Source organism: Arctopsyche grandis, chromosome 2 (assembly GCF_051622035.1).
Source record: "Arctopsyche grandis isolate Sample6627 chromosome 2, ASM5162203v2, whole genome shotgun sequence".
Classification (NCBI taxonomy): domain Eukaryota; kingdom Metazoa; phylum Arthropoda; class Insecta; order Trichoptera; family Hydropsychidae; genus Arctopsyche; species Arctopsyche grandis.
Genome location: NC_135356.1, coordinates 33,982,221 through 34,001,022, shown reverse-complemented (window position 1 = coordinate 34,001,022; position 18,802 = coordinate 33,982,221). Strand labels below are relative to the sequence as shown.

General features: G+C 35.4%; 2 protein-coding genes and 1 long non-coding RNA gene across 3 annotated transcripts; 1 reads left to right on the top strand and 2 right to left on the bottom strand.

Annotated features, from left to right (window-relative positions):
- Positions 1-935: 935 nt before the first annotated feature.
- On the bottom strand, positions 936-1,850 carry LOC143922398 (general transcription factor II-I repeat domain-containing protein 2-like). The gene is made up of 3 exons (XM_077445622.1): positions 1,349-1,850; positions 1,247-1,251; positions 936-980 (listed from the first exon to the last, which is right to left on the bottom strand). Exons 1-3 carry the CDS (start codon positions 1,848-1,850, stop codon positions 936-938), a joined length of 552 nt encoding a protein of 183 aa, XP_077301748.1.
- Positions 1,851-3,063: 1,213 nt separating this feature from the next.
- Positions 3,064-3,974, bottom strand: LOC143921401 (uncharacterized). The gene is made up of 2 exons (XR_013261431.1): positions 3,901-3,974; positions 3,064-3,817 (listed from the first exon to the last, which is right to left on the bottom strand). It is a non-coding gene; the product is annotated as an uncharacterized LOC143921401 (long non-coding RNA).
- An 8,452-nt stretch (positions 3,975-12,426) lies between these two features.
- Positions 12,427-18,351, top strand: LOC143922397 (uncharacterized). The gene is made up of 8 exons (XM_077445621.1): positions 12,427-12,432; positions 13,848-13,970; positions 14,065-14,187; positions 14,282-14,404; positions 14,499-14,620; positions 15,068-15,190; positions 15,283-15,405; positions 15,498-18,351. The coding sequence occupies exons 1-5, from the start codon at positions 12,427-12,429 to the stop codon at positions 14,565-14,567; spliced, it is 444 nt and encodes a 147-aa protein (XP_077301747.1). The 3' UTR covers positions 14,568-14,620; positions 15,068-15,190; positions 15,283-15,405; positions 15,498-18,351.
- Positions 18,352-18,802: the final 451 nt, after the last annotated feature.

The following is an 18,802-nucleotide window of genomic DNA, read 5'->3' as shown; positions in this document are numbered from 1 at the left end:
TGATTAATTTCTAATAATGCATATTTTACGTTAGCCCAGTTAATTAATCTCAATACTGAAAATGATTTTAATCTATTTTGTAGTACTAGGAAATTTTCATTTTTCATCATAATAAAAGGGGAAGATACAAAAGAAACAGTTTTAAAAAAATTCAATTCTTCGAACCTTTTATCAAGTTCCAGATTCAGAGATTTAAGACACTCTATTATTTTAAGTTTTAATTTTAATTTTGAAGTTGTTTCTGTCATCCTATCTATGAAATCACTAACAGAAGATAAAATTGAAAAATTGTCATTTTCAACTTCTGTCACAAGGCTTTTCGCTATATTTTTTATTTAGTTTGTCAATGATGAGCATGGTTTCTATTATTGTTAAGTTACTTTTTTGTAGTTGTTTATTAATCAAGCTAATGTGCGGCAAAAAATTCTTTAGGAATAAAATCGACCCTTTTATATAATTACTTTGAAGCTTTTCACTTAAATCTTTATGATTTACGGCCAAAGCAGATATATGTAACATAATCATTTAATTCACAAAGACGTTGAACACTGTTATCAAAACTTAGCCATCTAATATGATTGCAATTGAGCAATATATTGTGTTTTTCACCGTTGATTTCTCATATAGGACTAAACATGTTCGACAATTTACTACTGGTATTAATTGCATTTAATACTTTTCTCACAGTTAACTCCACATCTTCCATGCATTTAATAACAGATTTACGAACTAGCACTTCTTGATGCACAATGCAATGCATACGAAATATTTCGTTTTCACAGTCTTCGTTAAATAAATTTCATACAGCCCTATTGTGACTCGAATGACCTCACTCCCATGTGTGCAAGTCAGTTTCTTATAGTTCTGCATACTATTGAGAACACACTACGGATCATATTCGCGTGGAAGAATTAATTTGGAAGAAGAATTTTTTATCAGATGCACAGGATTGGTCCATTATGTCGACAGGGGTCGGCAACCTTTTGAGTCGGAAGAGCCAAAAATTACAATTTACAAAATTTCAAAGTTTTTGAAGAGCCACAAAATTTTTTCTTGCCAACAATAAATAGTACTGCATAAATAAAGTTTTTTAATAAAAAAAACTAATCTATTTATTCATACATATGTAAGTAGTGTTTTCACAACAAATTAGATAATATATATATACATATATGGCATTATTAAATAATTACTTATTATTTAAGTAAAAAATTGAAACAATTAAACATTTACTTACAACACTAACTTGTACTTCAATAGCACACAATTGAGCAAACAAACGTAAGAATTTCGTGGTTTATTTTGCTCTGAAGAATCGTTGTTGCCCCTTTATTTTTTCCTGTCATACTTCTGGCTCCATCAGTTGCTATTGAAACGATTTTATTTAAATCGATCTTATTGCCTTCAAGGCATTTTTGCACGGCATTCGCTATATCTTCCCCTCTAGTTTGTCCCGAGAGCGGTAACAATCCTAGAAGTTCTTCTTTTGGACCTTGGGATGACATATACCTGACAAAAAGGGCAACTTGTGCCGTGTCTTTTATGTCGCAAGACACATCTATAGCAAGTGATAAGACAGAAGAAAGTTGAATATCTTTCACCTGCAAATATGTTACATTTGAAGACATTTTAGCTATTCTATCTTGTACTGTTTTAGCGGATAGTGGCAAATCTTTGATTTTTTTCAAGATTTCTGATTTCTTCGCCGGCTGGATATTTACTAGCAAACTCAGTATGGTGTTAGTGAAGTGTCTCTCTAAATTTGATTTCTTATTGTGTGCGAGTTTTTTTTGGCAAATGAGACAAGTCGGAAGGCCATCTGAGTTGCATATGAAAGCGAACGACTCCATCCAATCCCGATTGAATTCTCGATGCTCTTCTTCAGTTCTTCTCTATTTTTTTTGAAGATGCCATGCTTGCGGTGAAGCTGTAATAAAGAATTTTTAAAATTATTATTTAGGTATCCAAAACAGCATATGACAAGTTTTGCAATTATTTACTTTGCTTGATCAAGTTTTTCTTGCAAGGACTGTTTAATTTCTAGTTCAACTTTCTCTATGTCATTGTCTATTATTTCTATATCGGGCTCTGAAGTATTTGGACATACTTACAACCATGTTTATTATTGATGATTTATTCTTCGCTGTATCGAAGAACTGGACATATAAATATTGTAATAAAACGTACTTACATAAAAATAGATAATCTTCGTACAATTAACAGAAACAACAGCGTCTTAGCACAACACACACACCGCGTAACGAGATCTAAGTACTTGAAAATCCAAAGTACGACTGAGAAAATCATATTCGATTCTAAATAGCACAGGTCTCATAAAAAGAAAAAAATGTCAATATATGCTTCGAATATCATTGCAGCTGAGGACAAAATCTGCAACACGATTCAGGCCGTGCGTACCATTTCGTGGAAGCGGCGAGCGAATGACGAAACTGCGAGCTGGGGTGAACGCTTCACTGCAAACAAATAAATTATGACCGTATTGTTCTTTGTGGAATTCGAGAGCTTCCGACGGACTGACGTCAGTGACGACGCGTGTCACGGGGGAGGGGTGCGGTGAAAAGCGACTACAAGTGACTCGGTGTGATAGAATCGGTGCCTAATCCTCGTTAATCAATTCAGAACGAATTTAAATTTTTTTTTTTTTTGATAAAATAAATAATGTTTGCGTATGGAACTAAAGAGCCGCAGCTTCACATCCAAAGAGCCGCATGTGGCTCGCGAGCCGCAGGTTGCCGACCCCTGGTCTAGTCCGTATCTCATTGGACCGGAAGCGGAGCGGTCAGAAAGACACACGGTATTCGCAAAGTTTTAGTTAAATTATGTCGAAATGCAGTAAATTCGGACGAGGATTAGTGTTATCGGGGCAAACCAAATAAGTGATTTTAAATGTACATACATATATCTATGCATATTTGGAAAATATACAGGAAACCACAAATTCGGTAATTATTTTCAAAATATTTTATTAGCCCTTTGAATGCAAACCAACGCAGATCGGCGTTTTGCCAACAAGTCCCTGTCGAAAATTCAAAAAAAGTTTACTTTTTTCTGATCTAAGAAATTTTTGTTGATTTGTTAAATGGTTTATCGTTTCTGACATAAGTTAGAATTCAAATTTGGGCCAAACTAGACGGCAAACTAGAATACAAACTTTAATAAGCAATTATCATCAATATTAGAATCGATCACATGGTACTCGATAGCTCTCGACGAAAGTGATGATCGAAAAGATACCCCACAGTTATTAATTTTCATACGCGGATGTAACTCTAAATTTGAAATTATTGAAGAGCTGTTGTCATTGGAATCACTTAAAGATCAAACAACGGGAGCTGATATTTTTTAAAAAGTTGTTAATTGCTTAAAAAAAATAACAACTGACAGAACACCAAGTTTGACGGGTAAAAATATTGGACCATTAAAGAAAATCCGGGATAAATTTTCCAAAAAGTGTCCCGATTACAATTTAATTATAATTCATTGTATTATACATCAACAAGTATTGTGCAAAAATGTGTTAAAAGTTGAACATTTGACATCTTGTATTATTAAACTTGTAAATTTAATACGATCGAGTGGCTTGAAATACAGACAATTGATTGCTATCCTTATTTCTTATCCTTTAAGTTTGTAATTTCAATAATTTCAATAATTATCACGTTTAGTTTCCGAAACCGTAAGCATCTGTATTTCCTGTCGTGATGTTTCTAAATATGTCATGGATTGTGAAGAAGGCATCGCAACACTTGCAGGTGGAGTTGCAATGATTTTTCGGGGAACATTCCTCGGAACATACCTATAAATATAAAATGATTATTTATTTGAAAATTTTGAGCTCTTCTTATTTATTATATAAATATTATATTATATAATATTTACAGTGAATTGTTTGGACCATGCTGAAATCTCGAATGGTTCATCGTTAGAACAGGGCCAAGTAGGTTGAATGTGTTGTCCAACTAAAAACATATGTACATACAATCTATGTAAGAATTCTGAAAACAGTTTTTCATATTCTATAAATACACATTTTATTGACATAATAACAAGTACATATTAATATATGTATATGTAGATACTAAATTGATGAAATTATACGTAAACGTATAATTTTTAGGATTAAACAGATTTACTAAATCCATGGAGGATTCGTAGAATGTTAATATGTAATTCCAAGAAGTACACCTGTGCATACTTACATATACATACATATGTCGCCATGTAAGAGATCGATATCAATTCAATGGGGGGGAGGAGGGGTATTACACTGCTGATACTTATACATACATACTACAATATAATATTCAAATTTCTTATTTACTGATTGCGTTCATTTAACTGACCAGCTCTGTTGAAATTGTGAAATCCGTCAGTCATGATAAAATCACGATCTATGCACTTCCCGTCTGAAATAATAACAATATCGAAGGTTATTTATGTAAGTATGTAAGGCTCCCTCTTGGGACCTCTATTATTCAATATCTTCATCTTCGATATTGAAAAATGTTTTCAGAATTCAAGTGTATTATTATTTGCTGATGATATGAAGATTTTCAAGAGAATAGACAACCGAAATGATGCTTTGGCCCTACAAGATGATTTGTTCAGGCTAGAGGCTTATTGCAGCATAAATAAGTTGGAAATTAATGTAGCAAAATGCTCCTGCATAACCTTTACCAGAAAACTATGTCCAGTTGACTTTCCTCATTCAATCAACGGACATAGACTCACAAGGGTATCGGAAATTAGGGATTTGGGAGTCTTTTTAAACTCTGATCTATCCTTTGGTAAACATATTGACAATGTTGTAGCTCGAGCGTCGAAGGCCCTCGGGTTCGTCATCCGGTCCTCCAAATGCTTTACTTCTATTAAATCATACAAAATACTATATTGTGCATACGTAAGAAGTATTGTTGAGTTTGCATCCCAAGTTTGGAACCCAGAGTACTCTGGTGCAAGAGACAGATTGGAGCGCATTCAGAAGAGATTCTTGATGTACATCAGTAGCCGTTTTGGACTATCCTATACTTCCTATGAAGATGCTTGTAGGTGTCAGCATCTACTTCCACTTGTCAAAAGAAGGGAGATAGCTGACATCTCAACAATTTTGAACATCCTTAACGGCTCAATCGACTGTCCTCAATTATTGAGCAGACTATCATTGCGTGTGCCAAATAGAATGACTAGATGTAATGAGCTCCTTTACATACCTAATACTTTTTCTAATTATGGAAGAAGCTCATTCATCTGGCGTGTAAGCTCCACCGTCAACACACTAACTTCTGCAATTTCTATGTTTGACTTATTTAATATTAATGCTATACAAGATAGAGTGATTATTGCAAACTTGTTTTTCGATGATTAATTTTATTGAAAATTTACGATTGTGATTATGAATTTTTATTTTGATGTATTTATTTTGTCTTTTTGTTTTTTGTTATAAATTATATTATTTTTATTATTTCATAATTTTTATCATATTATTATTCTTATTATTTTGATATTTTTATTATACTGTTATATATATTTTTTTCTTTTTTATTTTTCTCTAACTATCTTACTCTATTATCATTTTTGTTTCTTATTTTAAATGTTTAAGCTTTTCTTTTTTTACCTATATGTGAAAATTATTAATGGTTTACTTAACATAATTATGTTTTTTTACTATCAATCTATGTAACTTAATAAACTGTAAGTTTTCCAAATAAATAAATAAATAAATGTAAGGTTTGTAAGGTGGTAGAATCCGTGACATTAAATTTGATAAAATAATAACAAATGCATATTCACATAAATTTAAATAAAATAAAACTGTTCAAATAAACTTAATAAAATGTTTACTATTAGATAAGCCATGTTTAAAGCATTTATTACGTCCGTGAAATGTTTGGTTAATCTTATGTGATGTCTATGGGAAACTTTACATTGTCATTTATCGCAGAATCAAACATTCATCAGGACTTTTACATACATATGTATATGTAAGTTAAGGTAACTATTAAGCATGGTTAATCTAAAAATAATGTACATATTGTGATAAATATGAAAATAAGAATCTCAGCATTACATTAAATGATAAGTATGTACCATAAGAAAGTTTGTACGAAAATCTTGTACATATATTGTGTTCTTCGTCTGTTCAAAGGGTTTCTAAACAAAATACCTACAAATTAATCAAATTGATGTGTTTGTTAATTTTTATCGTGTGAAAATAATTTATACCCGCAATAAAGCACATTGGTAATAATTAGTCACCGGACCCAGAAGGTGCCGCGTATTGTTCAAAGGTTGTAAATGCATTGTTAAAGGTTTGCCGAACCTTTTTTTACAAAGGATTTACAAAATGGAACAATGGATAGCACTGTGACTATCCTACCTCTAGTAATAATACGATAATACGAATTCCATATCCAGTTCCTAAATATGTAGCAACTGGATATGGAAACATCGGTAGTAGATATCGTGCGTGTGGATGGTTCCATGAAAGCGTTCCCTCTAAGGTGTGCGCGCGTGTGAGACACCTTAGAGCTTGGACGGAACGTTGGCGTCAAGATGTTGCATAAGTCCCCCCCCCCCCCCCCTCCCCCCTTCTTCGCCGAGCTCGGCCGAGAGCCGAACGCCGTTAGCCGAGTGCGCCCGACTTCAGCCGAGGCCGCGCTCGGCTAACACTTTTACCAACACATGTACACATTGTAAGCGTGGCCGCTCGCCGTAGCAGTGGACAAAAAAATTCACCCAATCTATGTAGTCTAAATATTTATCAAATATGTATATCCATATGGTGTTTGGAAAGTTGTGCATATTTAAATTCAATTCGACTATAACTAACAAAAATATATTCGACATAATTTTCATTTACGATATTTTCATTTAATCAGTGTGATATTTTGAAACTTATAATGTACTATATACTAACTATGTATGTAGTAGCACTCGAAAAAGAGTGAACTCGGGCCCTGAAACTTTTTTCCGCCTCCCCCCCTCTCGTCAGCCCTTAGTAGATATGGGCAAAAATGGCAATTTTGAACGAACCGAACGAATTTTTATTCCCGGAAACAGTGGCGGACTGGGACTGAAACCAGTGCTTGCCAGGAGTCAGAGGGGGCTCCCACCCAGGGCTAAAAAAAAATGTCTTCCCCCCCATATAACAAAATTTTCTTCTTTCCATCACGCTAAAAATCAAGGGTAAAAAATAAATAGAATTTTCAAAAATGCACGAATCAAAATTTAAAAGTGCAATTATAATCAAATGTTATTTTGGAAGTATGAAATAAATTTAAATCGCTGGTTGATGATGAATCGTCCTATAAAAAAAACTTTTTAAGTGAATCTGCGTGACATCATTTGTTTCAAATAACACGCGTGTTTATGGTTGCAATCAATCGGTGGGTCTCATAATCATATAAAAAAAATAATTTAATTTTTAAATTAATATTTTTCAAGCACGGATTATCCGCACCCGGATGATTGAGAGTATACTGTATATGTAAATTTATTGAATTGTAACGATGAAAAAAATGGTCACACATACATTGTATGCTAATGGAGAGGGCGGCAAACAGTTTCGCGACGAATCGCAAAGCAACGCAATGCAAGGGGACGTCGAGCCGCCATTTTGGTGCTGATGGAACGACTATTAACTCGGATCGTGATTCTAGTATTGATCATCATGATTAGAGGTAGGACCGGAAGCGTGCCGTTCATTTTTTTGGACTCTTAATTTCTAAATAGACCCAAAATGCCCTGATTCCTGGAAAAAGCACGCTTCCGGTCCGCCCTTTAATCGTGATACTGACACTATCACTGATACACGGATCGCGTGATAATATTGATAGCGAGACGGCCCAACGTGAACATTCGTCCAAAGAGGCTGCGAAACACGCAAATGACACGGAAAGGCCGCACCGCACGGCTCAATCGAAAAAGACGAGACGCGATTCCAAGGTCGGTTCATACATATGTTCATACATGTTCATACAGGCAAGCCGACGAATGCAACAGTGTTCCCGAGCTCGCAAGATTCGCATTAGGCTCGATATTTTTCTTGTGCTGCACAAACCATAGTACATATATGGTCATTACCATTACGTATATGGTCGTACTTAAAACGAAGTGACCGCGCGACAGAAAATGGCACGCGCGTCCACGGCCTTGGCCATCGTTTGCGCAAAGAACGAAAGCGCGTCGATATTGCCGAACGAAACGGCTACCGATGCGGGAAAGCCGGAAAAATGAAGAATGGCGTCGCGGAATCGGAATCGGCCTGCAATGAATGGCGCAACCAACTGATTGAAAGGGCTAATTAGCTACAATAAGAACGTACCTGTGGGCGAGTGGGGCAGCTCAGCGTCGTATATTCACCGCTACTGACCGTGCCGTGCGATTTCCAACCGAATTTGGTGTTCGGCCACCTCACAGACTACATGTCGTCTCTCTTGCACCTTACATATTACGCGATACAACCATATACATAACGAAAGCATTTAAATTGCAATTACCGCTTGAGTTAGTACGTTTAGATAAAAAAAAATTCGGGTGTGACCAACCCATGACTTTATCCATATATTTGAGGACATATAAGAAGGTTACAAAACAAAATTCGATATTGAACTGATGACTATGATAGCGATACAAATTGAGCGCAAATGTATGGAAACTTCCACAAAACTACTTCCGGTTGTCAGATTTTGTTCAAATTTTTTTTATTACTAAAAATCACTATCAGTATTATACTCATTAAATATCAAGAAAATAAAAATAATTTTACAGGTCAAAATAAAATAATGAAATATTGTTTTAAAAGAAAAAAAAATACTGATTCCGGTCTACAAATTCTGACCAAAACCCTACCAGCTCTAAGTTAGTACATAAAGGATAGAAATATAAATTTTCAGCTTAATACGTTCAGGGGTGTGGACAGACTAGTGGGCACAACATTTTTCACCTTTCTACGAGGAAAAAAATCCCACTTCCGGTTTATAAAATTTAATAATTTTTTTTTTATTTTCATCACATTGAATTTTCTTTGTGACGAACACACATGTTTAACACTTTGCACTCTTAATGGAATTTCTCTTCACCACTAGTCTACTCTGGGATGGAATTTTTTTTTTTTTTTTTTTTTTTAATTTTAGTTGTTCATATTATTAATTTATGTCGAATATCAAATTGGTGACTTCATTTTATCCAAAAATAGGCAATTTTTTTTTTAGATAAAAACTAAATATTATGCTCAGTTATTTTGGGACTATCTGTTTGTCTCTAATTGTAACCATAATAACATGATGTTTATTTGGGATTACATTTTTCGAATATAGTCACTAAATTCAATTATTTCAAACCAACATAATTACCAAATCGAACTAAATTATGAGTTTTACATTTCTTGTATTATTTATGACAGTAGTTTTGTATAATAAATGAGTTTTATTACTAGAAACTTTTAAAATATGCCTGTAGAAATATTTTTATACCTACCCTATAGTTCGTTAGCCAGTTTGGGTCCAAGGATGCAGAGCCATTGTCTGTTTACTCATTGTATTTTAATGCGTACCCACCCTCATAAAGTGTCTATTGGTTAGTTTTTTAACTGTTAGTTAAAATCACATTTTCTATTCGTTACTTACTTGTAGAAGACATCGAAAAAAAAAGTGGAGTCGAAAAAAATAGTGGAAGAAAATTCGAACGAAAAAAAAATCGAAGTCTGATTCGGTTAGTGGTTTGGGAGATAATTGAATTCAAAAACTTAAAAAAAAGAGGACACCTATAAGGGGAGGTACCATTCCTGGTCAACATAAAAATTTTATGATAAAATTTTACGTCGTGTCGATAAGAATTTCAGTAACCGATACTAAGTTTCAGTTCGATAAGACTAACGTTGTTAAAATATCCCCAAAATACACACACACACACACACACACACACACACACTTCTTCTAGATCATGAAAACGTGATCAGTGATCGATTCTCAGTTCGAATCAATCAAAATCTCGAATTCAAATTTTCGAGTGATCACAAAACTGCGTCTATTGTTACTACGTACATAAATAAAGTAAAAATATATTGAGATAGAAAACCAATCCTTATAAACGTAGTGAAATAAAAAAAAATTGCCAAATAAATGAAAAATAGGACGGAAAAAAAATCCGTAAAAAAATATATTTACGACTTTTAAAATTCGCTAGACAATTAATTTGAAGTATTTTAAAGCAATGAAATATAACAATTAATAGGAAAAATATCTGACTATTGATTGAATATTTGAGTTTTATGACCGCAAAAGCCAAAAAACTGTAAAAATCGCGGATTTTTTTAAACGCTCATATCTCGTAAACGGTGGGTGACCACCAACAAAAATCTCAATGGGGTGGGTGTATGTCCCTTTCGCTTCTTCAGTTGTATGATGTGTCTTCGTACGGAGTTTTGCGCTGTACATAATCAGTAAATTCAAATAGACCGTAGTGCTTATTTTGAATGAAACATAACACCGATTATTTTATTTGATTGCGATGTGTTGATTGTGCACAGCAAATATCTACATACATATATAATATGATACGTACAGGACAGGTATTTTTGCGTGTTCGTACACGTAAAAGGCCATTTGAGACATATGTACATGCATATGTACGTAGGTATGTACCAACGGCTAGGCATGTTTCGTGTACGGGCATGTCGATTAGTGGGGTTGGCGTGTGCGTCGAAATTAGCTGCGTCGTTCGCATATTCGACCAATCGCTATCGCCGAGGGGGAACCCCCACTCCCAGCCATTACATCGGAAACGCTGCTCGCAGTCGGCAGAAGTGGTGCGCCCATCGCGGTGAGTGCACGTCGCTGGGCTCTCAGCTCTGAGTTCGTGCCAATGCGGACCGCAATGTTCGCCGCCATTTTCCGGCAGAAGTGCAGCGGCCATCGCGGCGGGTGCGCGTCGCTGAGCTCTGAGCTGCCGCTACCCGCCCCCCCCCCACCACCACCCCCAACCCCCCGCAGGTACGCTATTATTGTAGCTTTATTGTTGCCCTTTCGATCGTTGGTCGCGTTTGCCGTGGGGTGGGGTTGATTGCTTTCGTCGATCGATTGCACAAGTGCTCGTCGATTGATTGCACATTTGCCACCAAACAATCAGAGCCACCGCGACCTTGGAATCGCGTCTCGTCATCCCCCTCGACTGTGGCGTCGTTTGCGCGCTTCGACGAATGCCTCGAAATATACTATATATAAAAACGGACTGTCGCTAAATATATTTGTATATTTGTATGTATATTTGTATATATGTGACGGACGATCAACCGTCAACCAGTATGGGGAACAAAAATTTTTTTTTTTCATTTTTTTCATTTTTTTCATTTTTTCAGTTTTTCATATTTTTCATATTTTTCATATTTTTCAGTTTTTTCATATTTTTCAGGTTTTTTCAGTTTTTTTAATTTTTTTCATAATTTTCATTTTTTTCATAATTTTCATTTTTTTCATTTTTTCAGTTTTTTCATTTTTTTCATTTTTTCAGTTTTTTCATTTTTTTCATTTTTTCATTTTTTTCATTTTTTCAGTTTTTTCATTTTTTTCATTTTTTTCAGTTTTTTAATTTTTTTCAATTTTTCAGTTTTTTAATTTTTTTAATTTTTTCAGTTTTTTCATTTTTTTCATTTTTTCAGTTTTTTCATTTTTTTCATTTTTTTCATTTTTTCAGTTTTTTCATTTTTTTCATTGCCGGGGGCGCTGGCGGCGCCGAAGGCGTCAGCGGCGCTGGGGGCGAAGCCCCCGGGGTGCCGAAGGCATCGGGGCGCTGGGGGCGCCGGTGGCGTCGGCGGCGCTGGGGGCGAAGCCCCCGGGATGCCGAAGGCATCGGGGACGCTGGGGGCGAAGCCCCCGGGGTGCCGAAGGCATCGGGGGGGCTGGGGGCGCCGGAGGCGTCGGCGGCGCTGGGATCGGATGGTCTTTTCCGCTTATTTTGAAGCCTGCCTCTGTCATTGTTTTGCGGAATAATGTAGTGTTTTCTCTCAACTTTTGACACAATCCAGGCGAACTTTCAAATACCTTTAATTTAAAATGGTTGAATATATAGTATGTATAATTTAGTGATTGTGATCTCAATTACTTTCTCTTTTATGGAAAAAACTAAAATATTTTTTGTACTTTGATTGCACTTCCAACCACAGAGGGGGGAAGAGAGTTCGAAAACAAATATGGCCTGGACACTTCAGTCTCAACAGATCAATCAGTGGTTTTGTTCCAGTAGTATAACCTCCCATTGCCCCACCTAGTGCTTTTCCTAATGTAGAATTTATAATATCAATTTTTCCCATTACATTCATGTATTCTTCGGTTCCTCTGCAATCAAAATAAATTATGTAAGTGTTTATAGTACCTAATATTTACATATACCATAGTGGTCAGTGAAACAATGAAAGTATTGATATTAAATAACATGAAAATATTGATATTTCCACCTTGAAAATATCAATATTTTCATGTTTTAAGATATATAGGTACATACATATGTATGTATGTATATTTTTGTTTATTTTTGTAACTTCTAATTCGTGCATCAATTTCTTTCCGAAACCAGTCGATTCAATATCTTTAACTTTATTTTTATTCGAGTTTCAATTCCTTTTCGAAACCACCCGTTGAAATCAACGGGCCCAACACTAGTAATATATATAAAAACGGACTGTCGCTAAATATATATATTTGTATATTGGACGATCAACCGTCAACCAGTATGGGGAACAAAAATTTTTTTTTTCATTTTTTTCAGTTTTTTCAGCTTTTTTCATATTTCTCATTTTTTCAGCTTTTTTCAGATTTTTCAGTTTTTTTCATATTTCTCATTTTTTTCATTTTTTTCCCGCTTTTTTCATATTTTTCCCGCTTTTTTCGTATTTTTCATTTTTTTCATATTTTTCATTTTTTTCAGTTTTTTTCATATTTATCATATTTTTGTGCTACGGGCGCCAGAGGCGTCCGGAGCACTGGGGGCGAAGGCCTCGGGGGCGCCGGGGGCAAAGGCCCCGGGGTGCCGAAAGCAACGGGGGCGCTGGGGGCAAAGGCGTCGAGACGTCGGCGATGCACAAAACATAATTCGTAATTCGTATTCACTTCGTAATTTGTCAATCGTAACTTCTAATTCGTGCATCAATTTCTTTCCGAAACCAGTCGATTCAATATCTTTAACTTTATTTTTATTCGAGTTTCAATTCCTTTTTGAACCCACCCGTTGAAATCAACGGGCCCAACACTAGTATAAAAATAATTACTGTATTGAAATTGTCGGTCATATCTACATAATTTCATAAATGCTCTCTGATAATTTCATAAATGCGAATAAATTTATTCGAAATTTATTCGTCAAAAAATCAATTTTATTTTAAATTTTGCCATAGTTTATAGCATAGGATATATTTTTAGATTTTTTTCTCTTCAAAAAGTTGTATAAAAAAGCTGGTCACCCTAGTCAAAAATTATAGTTTTTTGCTGACACCCAACAGAGTCCCGAAAGAACGCGGTCATTTCCTGAAAATGAAGCTGTACTTCCAGCCGATCCAGAACTGCTGATACAAGTTGCTGAGGTTGTGTCCAAATATCATCAGGTATTTTCGAAAATCCAGAGATTGATAAACTTTCCTATGTGTTTTAGTTTGGCTTTTTATTTGTACTCATTTAATTGACTTCTAGCCGATCCTGAACTGCTGATAAAATTTCCCGAAGTTGTATCCAAATATCACCAGGTATCTTCGAAAGTCCAAATATTGTTAACCTTAATTGTGTGTTTTAGTTTGACTTTGGCTTTGTACTCATTTGAAACGTACGTTTCTATTTCAGATAGTTGCTGATAACAAACGGAGTCTCGAAAGAACGCGGTCATTTCCTGAAAATGAAGCTGTACTTCCAGCCGATCCAGAACTGCCGATACAATTTGCTGAAGTTGTGTCCAAATATCATCAGGTATTTTCGAAAATCCAGAGATTGATTAACTTTCCTATGTGTTTTAGTTTGACTTTTTATTTGTACTCATTTGAGTTAATTTTTTATCTTTCAGATCGTTGCTGATAACAAACGGAGACTGGAAAAAATGCAGTCTTTGCCTGAAAATGAAGCTGTACTGCTAGCCGATCCTGAACTGCTGATAAAATTTCCTGAAGTTGTATCCAAATATCACCAGGTATCTTCGAAAGTCCAAATATTGTTAAACTTAACTGTGTGTTTTAGTTTGACTTTGGCTTTGTACTCATTTGAAACGTACGTTTCTATTTCAGATAGTTGCTGATAACAAACGGAGTCACGAAAGAACGCGGTCATTTCCTGAAAATGAAGCTGTACTTCCAGCCGATCCAGAACTGCCGATACAATTTGCTGAAATTGTGTCCAAATATCATCAGGTATTTTCGAAAATCCAGAGATTGATTAACTTTCCTATGTGTTTTAGTTTGACTTTTTATTTGTACTCATTTGAGTTAATTTTTTATCTTTCAGATCGTTGCTGATAACAAACGGAGACTGGAAAAAATGCAGTCTTTTCCTGAAATGAAGCTGTACTTCTAGCCGATCCTGAACTGCTGATAAAATTTCCCGAAGTTGTATCCAAATATCACCAGGTATCTTCGAAAGTCCAAATATTGTTAAACTTAATTGTGTGTTTTAGTTTGACTTTGGCTTTGTACTCATTTGATTTACGTTTCTATTTCAGATCGTTGCTGATAACAAACGGAGACTAGAAAAAATGCAGGCTTTTCCTGAAAATGAAACTGTACTTTTAGCCGATCCTGAATTGCTGATAAAATTTCCTGAAATTGTATCTAAATATCATCAGGTATTTTCGAAAATCCAGAGATTGATAAACTTTCCAATGTGTTTTAGTGTGGCTTTTTATTTGTACTCATTTAATTGACTTCTAGCCGATCCTGAACTGCTGATAAAATTTCCCGAAGTTGTATCCAAATATCACCAGGTATCTTCGAAAGTCCAAATATTGTTAAACTTAATTGTGTGCTTTAGTTTGACTTTGGCTTTGTACTCATTTGAAACGTACGTTTCTATTTCAGATAGTTGCTGATAACAAACGGAGTCTCGAAAGAACGCGGTCATTTCCTGAAAATGAAACTGTACTTCCAGCCGATCCAGAACTGCTGATACAATTTGCTGAAGTTGTGTCCAAATATCATCAGGTATTTTCGAAAATCCAGAGATTGATTAACTTTCCTATGTGTTTTAGTTTGACTTTTTATTTGTACTCATTTGAGTGACTTTTCTATTTCAGATCGTTGCTGATAACAAACGGAGACTGGAAAAAATGCAGTCTTTGCCTGAAAATGAAGCTGTACTGCTAGCCGATCCTGAACTGCTGATAAAATTTCCCGAAGTTGTATCCAAATATCACCAGGTATTTTCGAAAGTCCAAATATTGTTAAACTTAATTGTGTGTTTTAGTTTGACTTTGGCTTTGTACTCATTTGATTGACGTTTCTATTTCAGATCGTTTCTGATACCAGAAGGAGACCGGAAAAAAGGCGGTCTTTTCCTGAAAATTAACCTGTACTGCCAGCCGATCCAGAACTGCCGATGCATTCTCGCTCGTGATGAGGTTTGTACCATCGCTGTATGTACGTCAAAAACGACACACGTCCATCATTGTCATCGTTTCATCGTATTCTCCAGTGAATTCGCTGCATTTTTCTTTTATAATTTAGAATTTGGTATCTGCGAGGTGCCGCACCTATGTACTCACAAGCGTGATTGATGTATTTTTATTAAATTCACTGTAGTCATATGTATCTCATTTTAAACATTTGGCATCTGCGAGGCGCCGCACCCATTCACGTGTGGTCTATTTTATTTCCAAAGTTTTTGTGCAATTAATTTGTACAATGAAATGTACAGTTACCTGCATATTAGTAAATCGATTCGTATGTCGTGAGACGCCAATACGACCAATTATATTACTATTACTATATATAAATCTACTGTGTGAATCCACATAGTGGGAACAGCTCATTATAAAAGTAATATTGAAACGAGTCATTGGGTCTTTGGTACTTTTAATGTACTACATATCTTAATATGGTTGTCACCTTTCATTCGCGCTTGAAACCAGATACTTTTTCACCTAGATTGCTCGTCAAATATTGCATCATTTCGAAACTGCCATTGTCAGCGATTTTGGAAAATGTTACTTTGCAAGACAAAAAATTTCTGCAAATTGTGGCATTCGAAATACTTTTTCTATCCTCTCGACAGTATCTTATCGCGCATTGTCTTTTTTAAGGAATTTTTGACTCCAGTCTAGAGTTTGAGTACCAGTCTAGAGACCATCCATACTACGTGGTTGTGGGTATATCCATTACAAAGAGGAGTGTCTAAACACACATCAGCTAATTGTCCTCGTCACACATGTTATTTTTTTGCTACTACATTGGAAAATATGATTCGTCCTCCTGGACGTCCTAATTGTTGGGCTACCAATTTTAATATTTGCTTCACCGGCAGCAGGAAATTTTAAAAGCCACAGACACACAACTACGGAATATTTTTCAAAATGTTCTCCCACATACTCGGCGTTATTGGCTCTATCTTATAAAGCTGATTAAACTTACAAGAAACTATGGCATCATTTGGCAATGAGTATTGTTGTCGAGTAGCTATTACGATACTTTGAGGAGCCTCTTCACCGGTTGCTATTTACATAGGTCTGAAGCTTTTCCAACCCATGCCTCACATGTAGAGGTAGGATAGTCACAGTGCTATCCATTGTTCGGCAAACCTTTAACAATGCATTTACAACCTTTGAACAATACACGGCCCCCTCAGGCTCCGGTGACTACTCATATGGTTCTCTGACAGTTCTTTAGAAAGAAGTATCGTCCTGGCTATAGACATAGAATAACTATATGTTATTCTATATGTATGGTCCTGGCACTTTCTACGATGGTTCGGTAGTCCTGGCACTTGTAGGAAAGCTCTCCTTTCTAAATGTTTTGCCCTATGGGTATTAAAAGTACGTCGCTATTTTTGCTAGTCTCTGGTTTGTAGGGAGTAGCATTTAAATCCCAAAGTGATGGAGTTGCGGTGGCCACCTTTATTACTTTAATTACTTTTTATTTGTTCTCTATCGACACCAGTCTTCCATCTTTTTTGTGATAATAATGTATCATTAATAGTCTAGGTAAATTTTTTTGCCGCCACATTTTCATGTCTAATCGAATCGACGGCACGATGGACGACCTTCAAATCACTAACGTATCTTTTTCCAATAAATTTAGAACGAGAACGCGTTGAATCATTCATCGAGAGATGTCAATCGTGTCCATGTACCTAATTAGTACATAATTTTATTTTTTTTTATCTTAAAAAAATTTCTCACGTCTAAAAGCTGTTATATGTTACATAGATTGCAGTTTACCGAACATAGGGACGGTATATAATCGGCTTCAACTAATCTTCTCGCAATACTCGGTTCAAATACAATTGACGGCTCGATGTAACAATCGTCATAAACGTCGCATCATCTATGCAAATTCTATTACTGCACACAGATAGACGATCTACATCATCGTTAATATTTTGGTCGGAAAGTCTGATGTTGCGTGTTTCAACACGAAAGTCTTTTTGACGTATCATTCTTAAACCGCCGTTTTAAAATTCGCTGAAATTTTCATGTTGCATACCGCTAGGTATGGAAAACTTCTTTAAATTGCACACAAGAGTTTTAGTATATTATATTTTTTGCATACGCGATATTATAATAGTTGGACTAAGGACGCCTGCAAAATCAGTTTGTTGGTGATTTTGTGTAATTAGTTCTTTTTTACAACTTATCCGTCTGCAAATAGCGGTGGCTTGTGCCAATTATTGAATGTTCAGCTTTGAATCTGTGCAAAAAAGTTTGCTCACTTTTGGAATGTAAATCATTACGATTGATCGCATGTTTGACTAGACAAAAAATCACACTGTCTTCTGATTCCAATTTGTCAGAATAAGAATTGAATTTCAATATCTAGATATTCTGATTAAAAACATTCAAATCAGAATATCATTCACATGAGGAATAAATTGTCCTGTAGATATCAGGCGCTATCATTCTGTAGATAATCTATTGGCCATTTCCACTTTGAATTTGTTGTTGAATAAGCAATCCTTTTCACCGGGACTGTAGTTTTCTTCGTCCCCAACTTCGGAATTGTCACTTATGGGGAATTCGCTTATGTGTTGCTCATGGTGAGGCTCAAAGTCGGCAACCAGGCTTGTGCTGGTAGAATGCGTACCTTTCGACGGATATCCTTTTACTGGATTTTTACTCGACGATTGATACTTTGTCGTTAAATATATCCTCAAAAAAAAAAAAAAATCTCATTAGATATGAGCAATATAAGAAAAGCAAATATTTATTTTGGTTAAATCATTTGCTATAGTATTTGTTTTTATTATTTGTATATATGAATAAAAAAATTCACCATAGCCCATACAATAATATGTTGTTTACATATGTATGTAAAAAAATCTATTGTTTTAAAATCATTTTGAGGGCTTTAATTTAAAATCATTAGAGGGCGTTATTGAGACGTGTCCTTTGATTTGCCCCTCTTCGTTCCTCTTCTGCCAAATGAGATATGTTAGCTCGTCCGAGATATGTTATATATGTATGTAGATACCGCATATCTATTTTGAATCTCCCCAGCACATTACACAAGCAGTGTGACTAGTGACTACACATACCTTTTTGAGGCTACGAAACACGCTTGGCATCACACTAATCCTTATTATTTCCAGTCTTTAATGGCTCA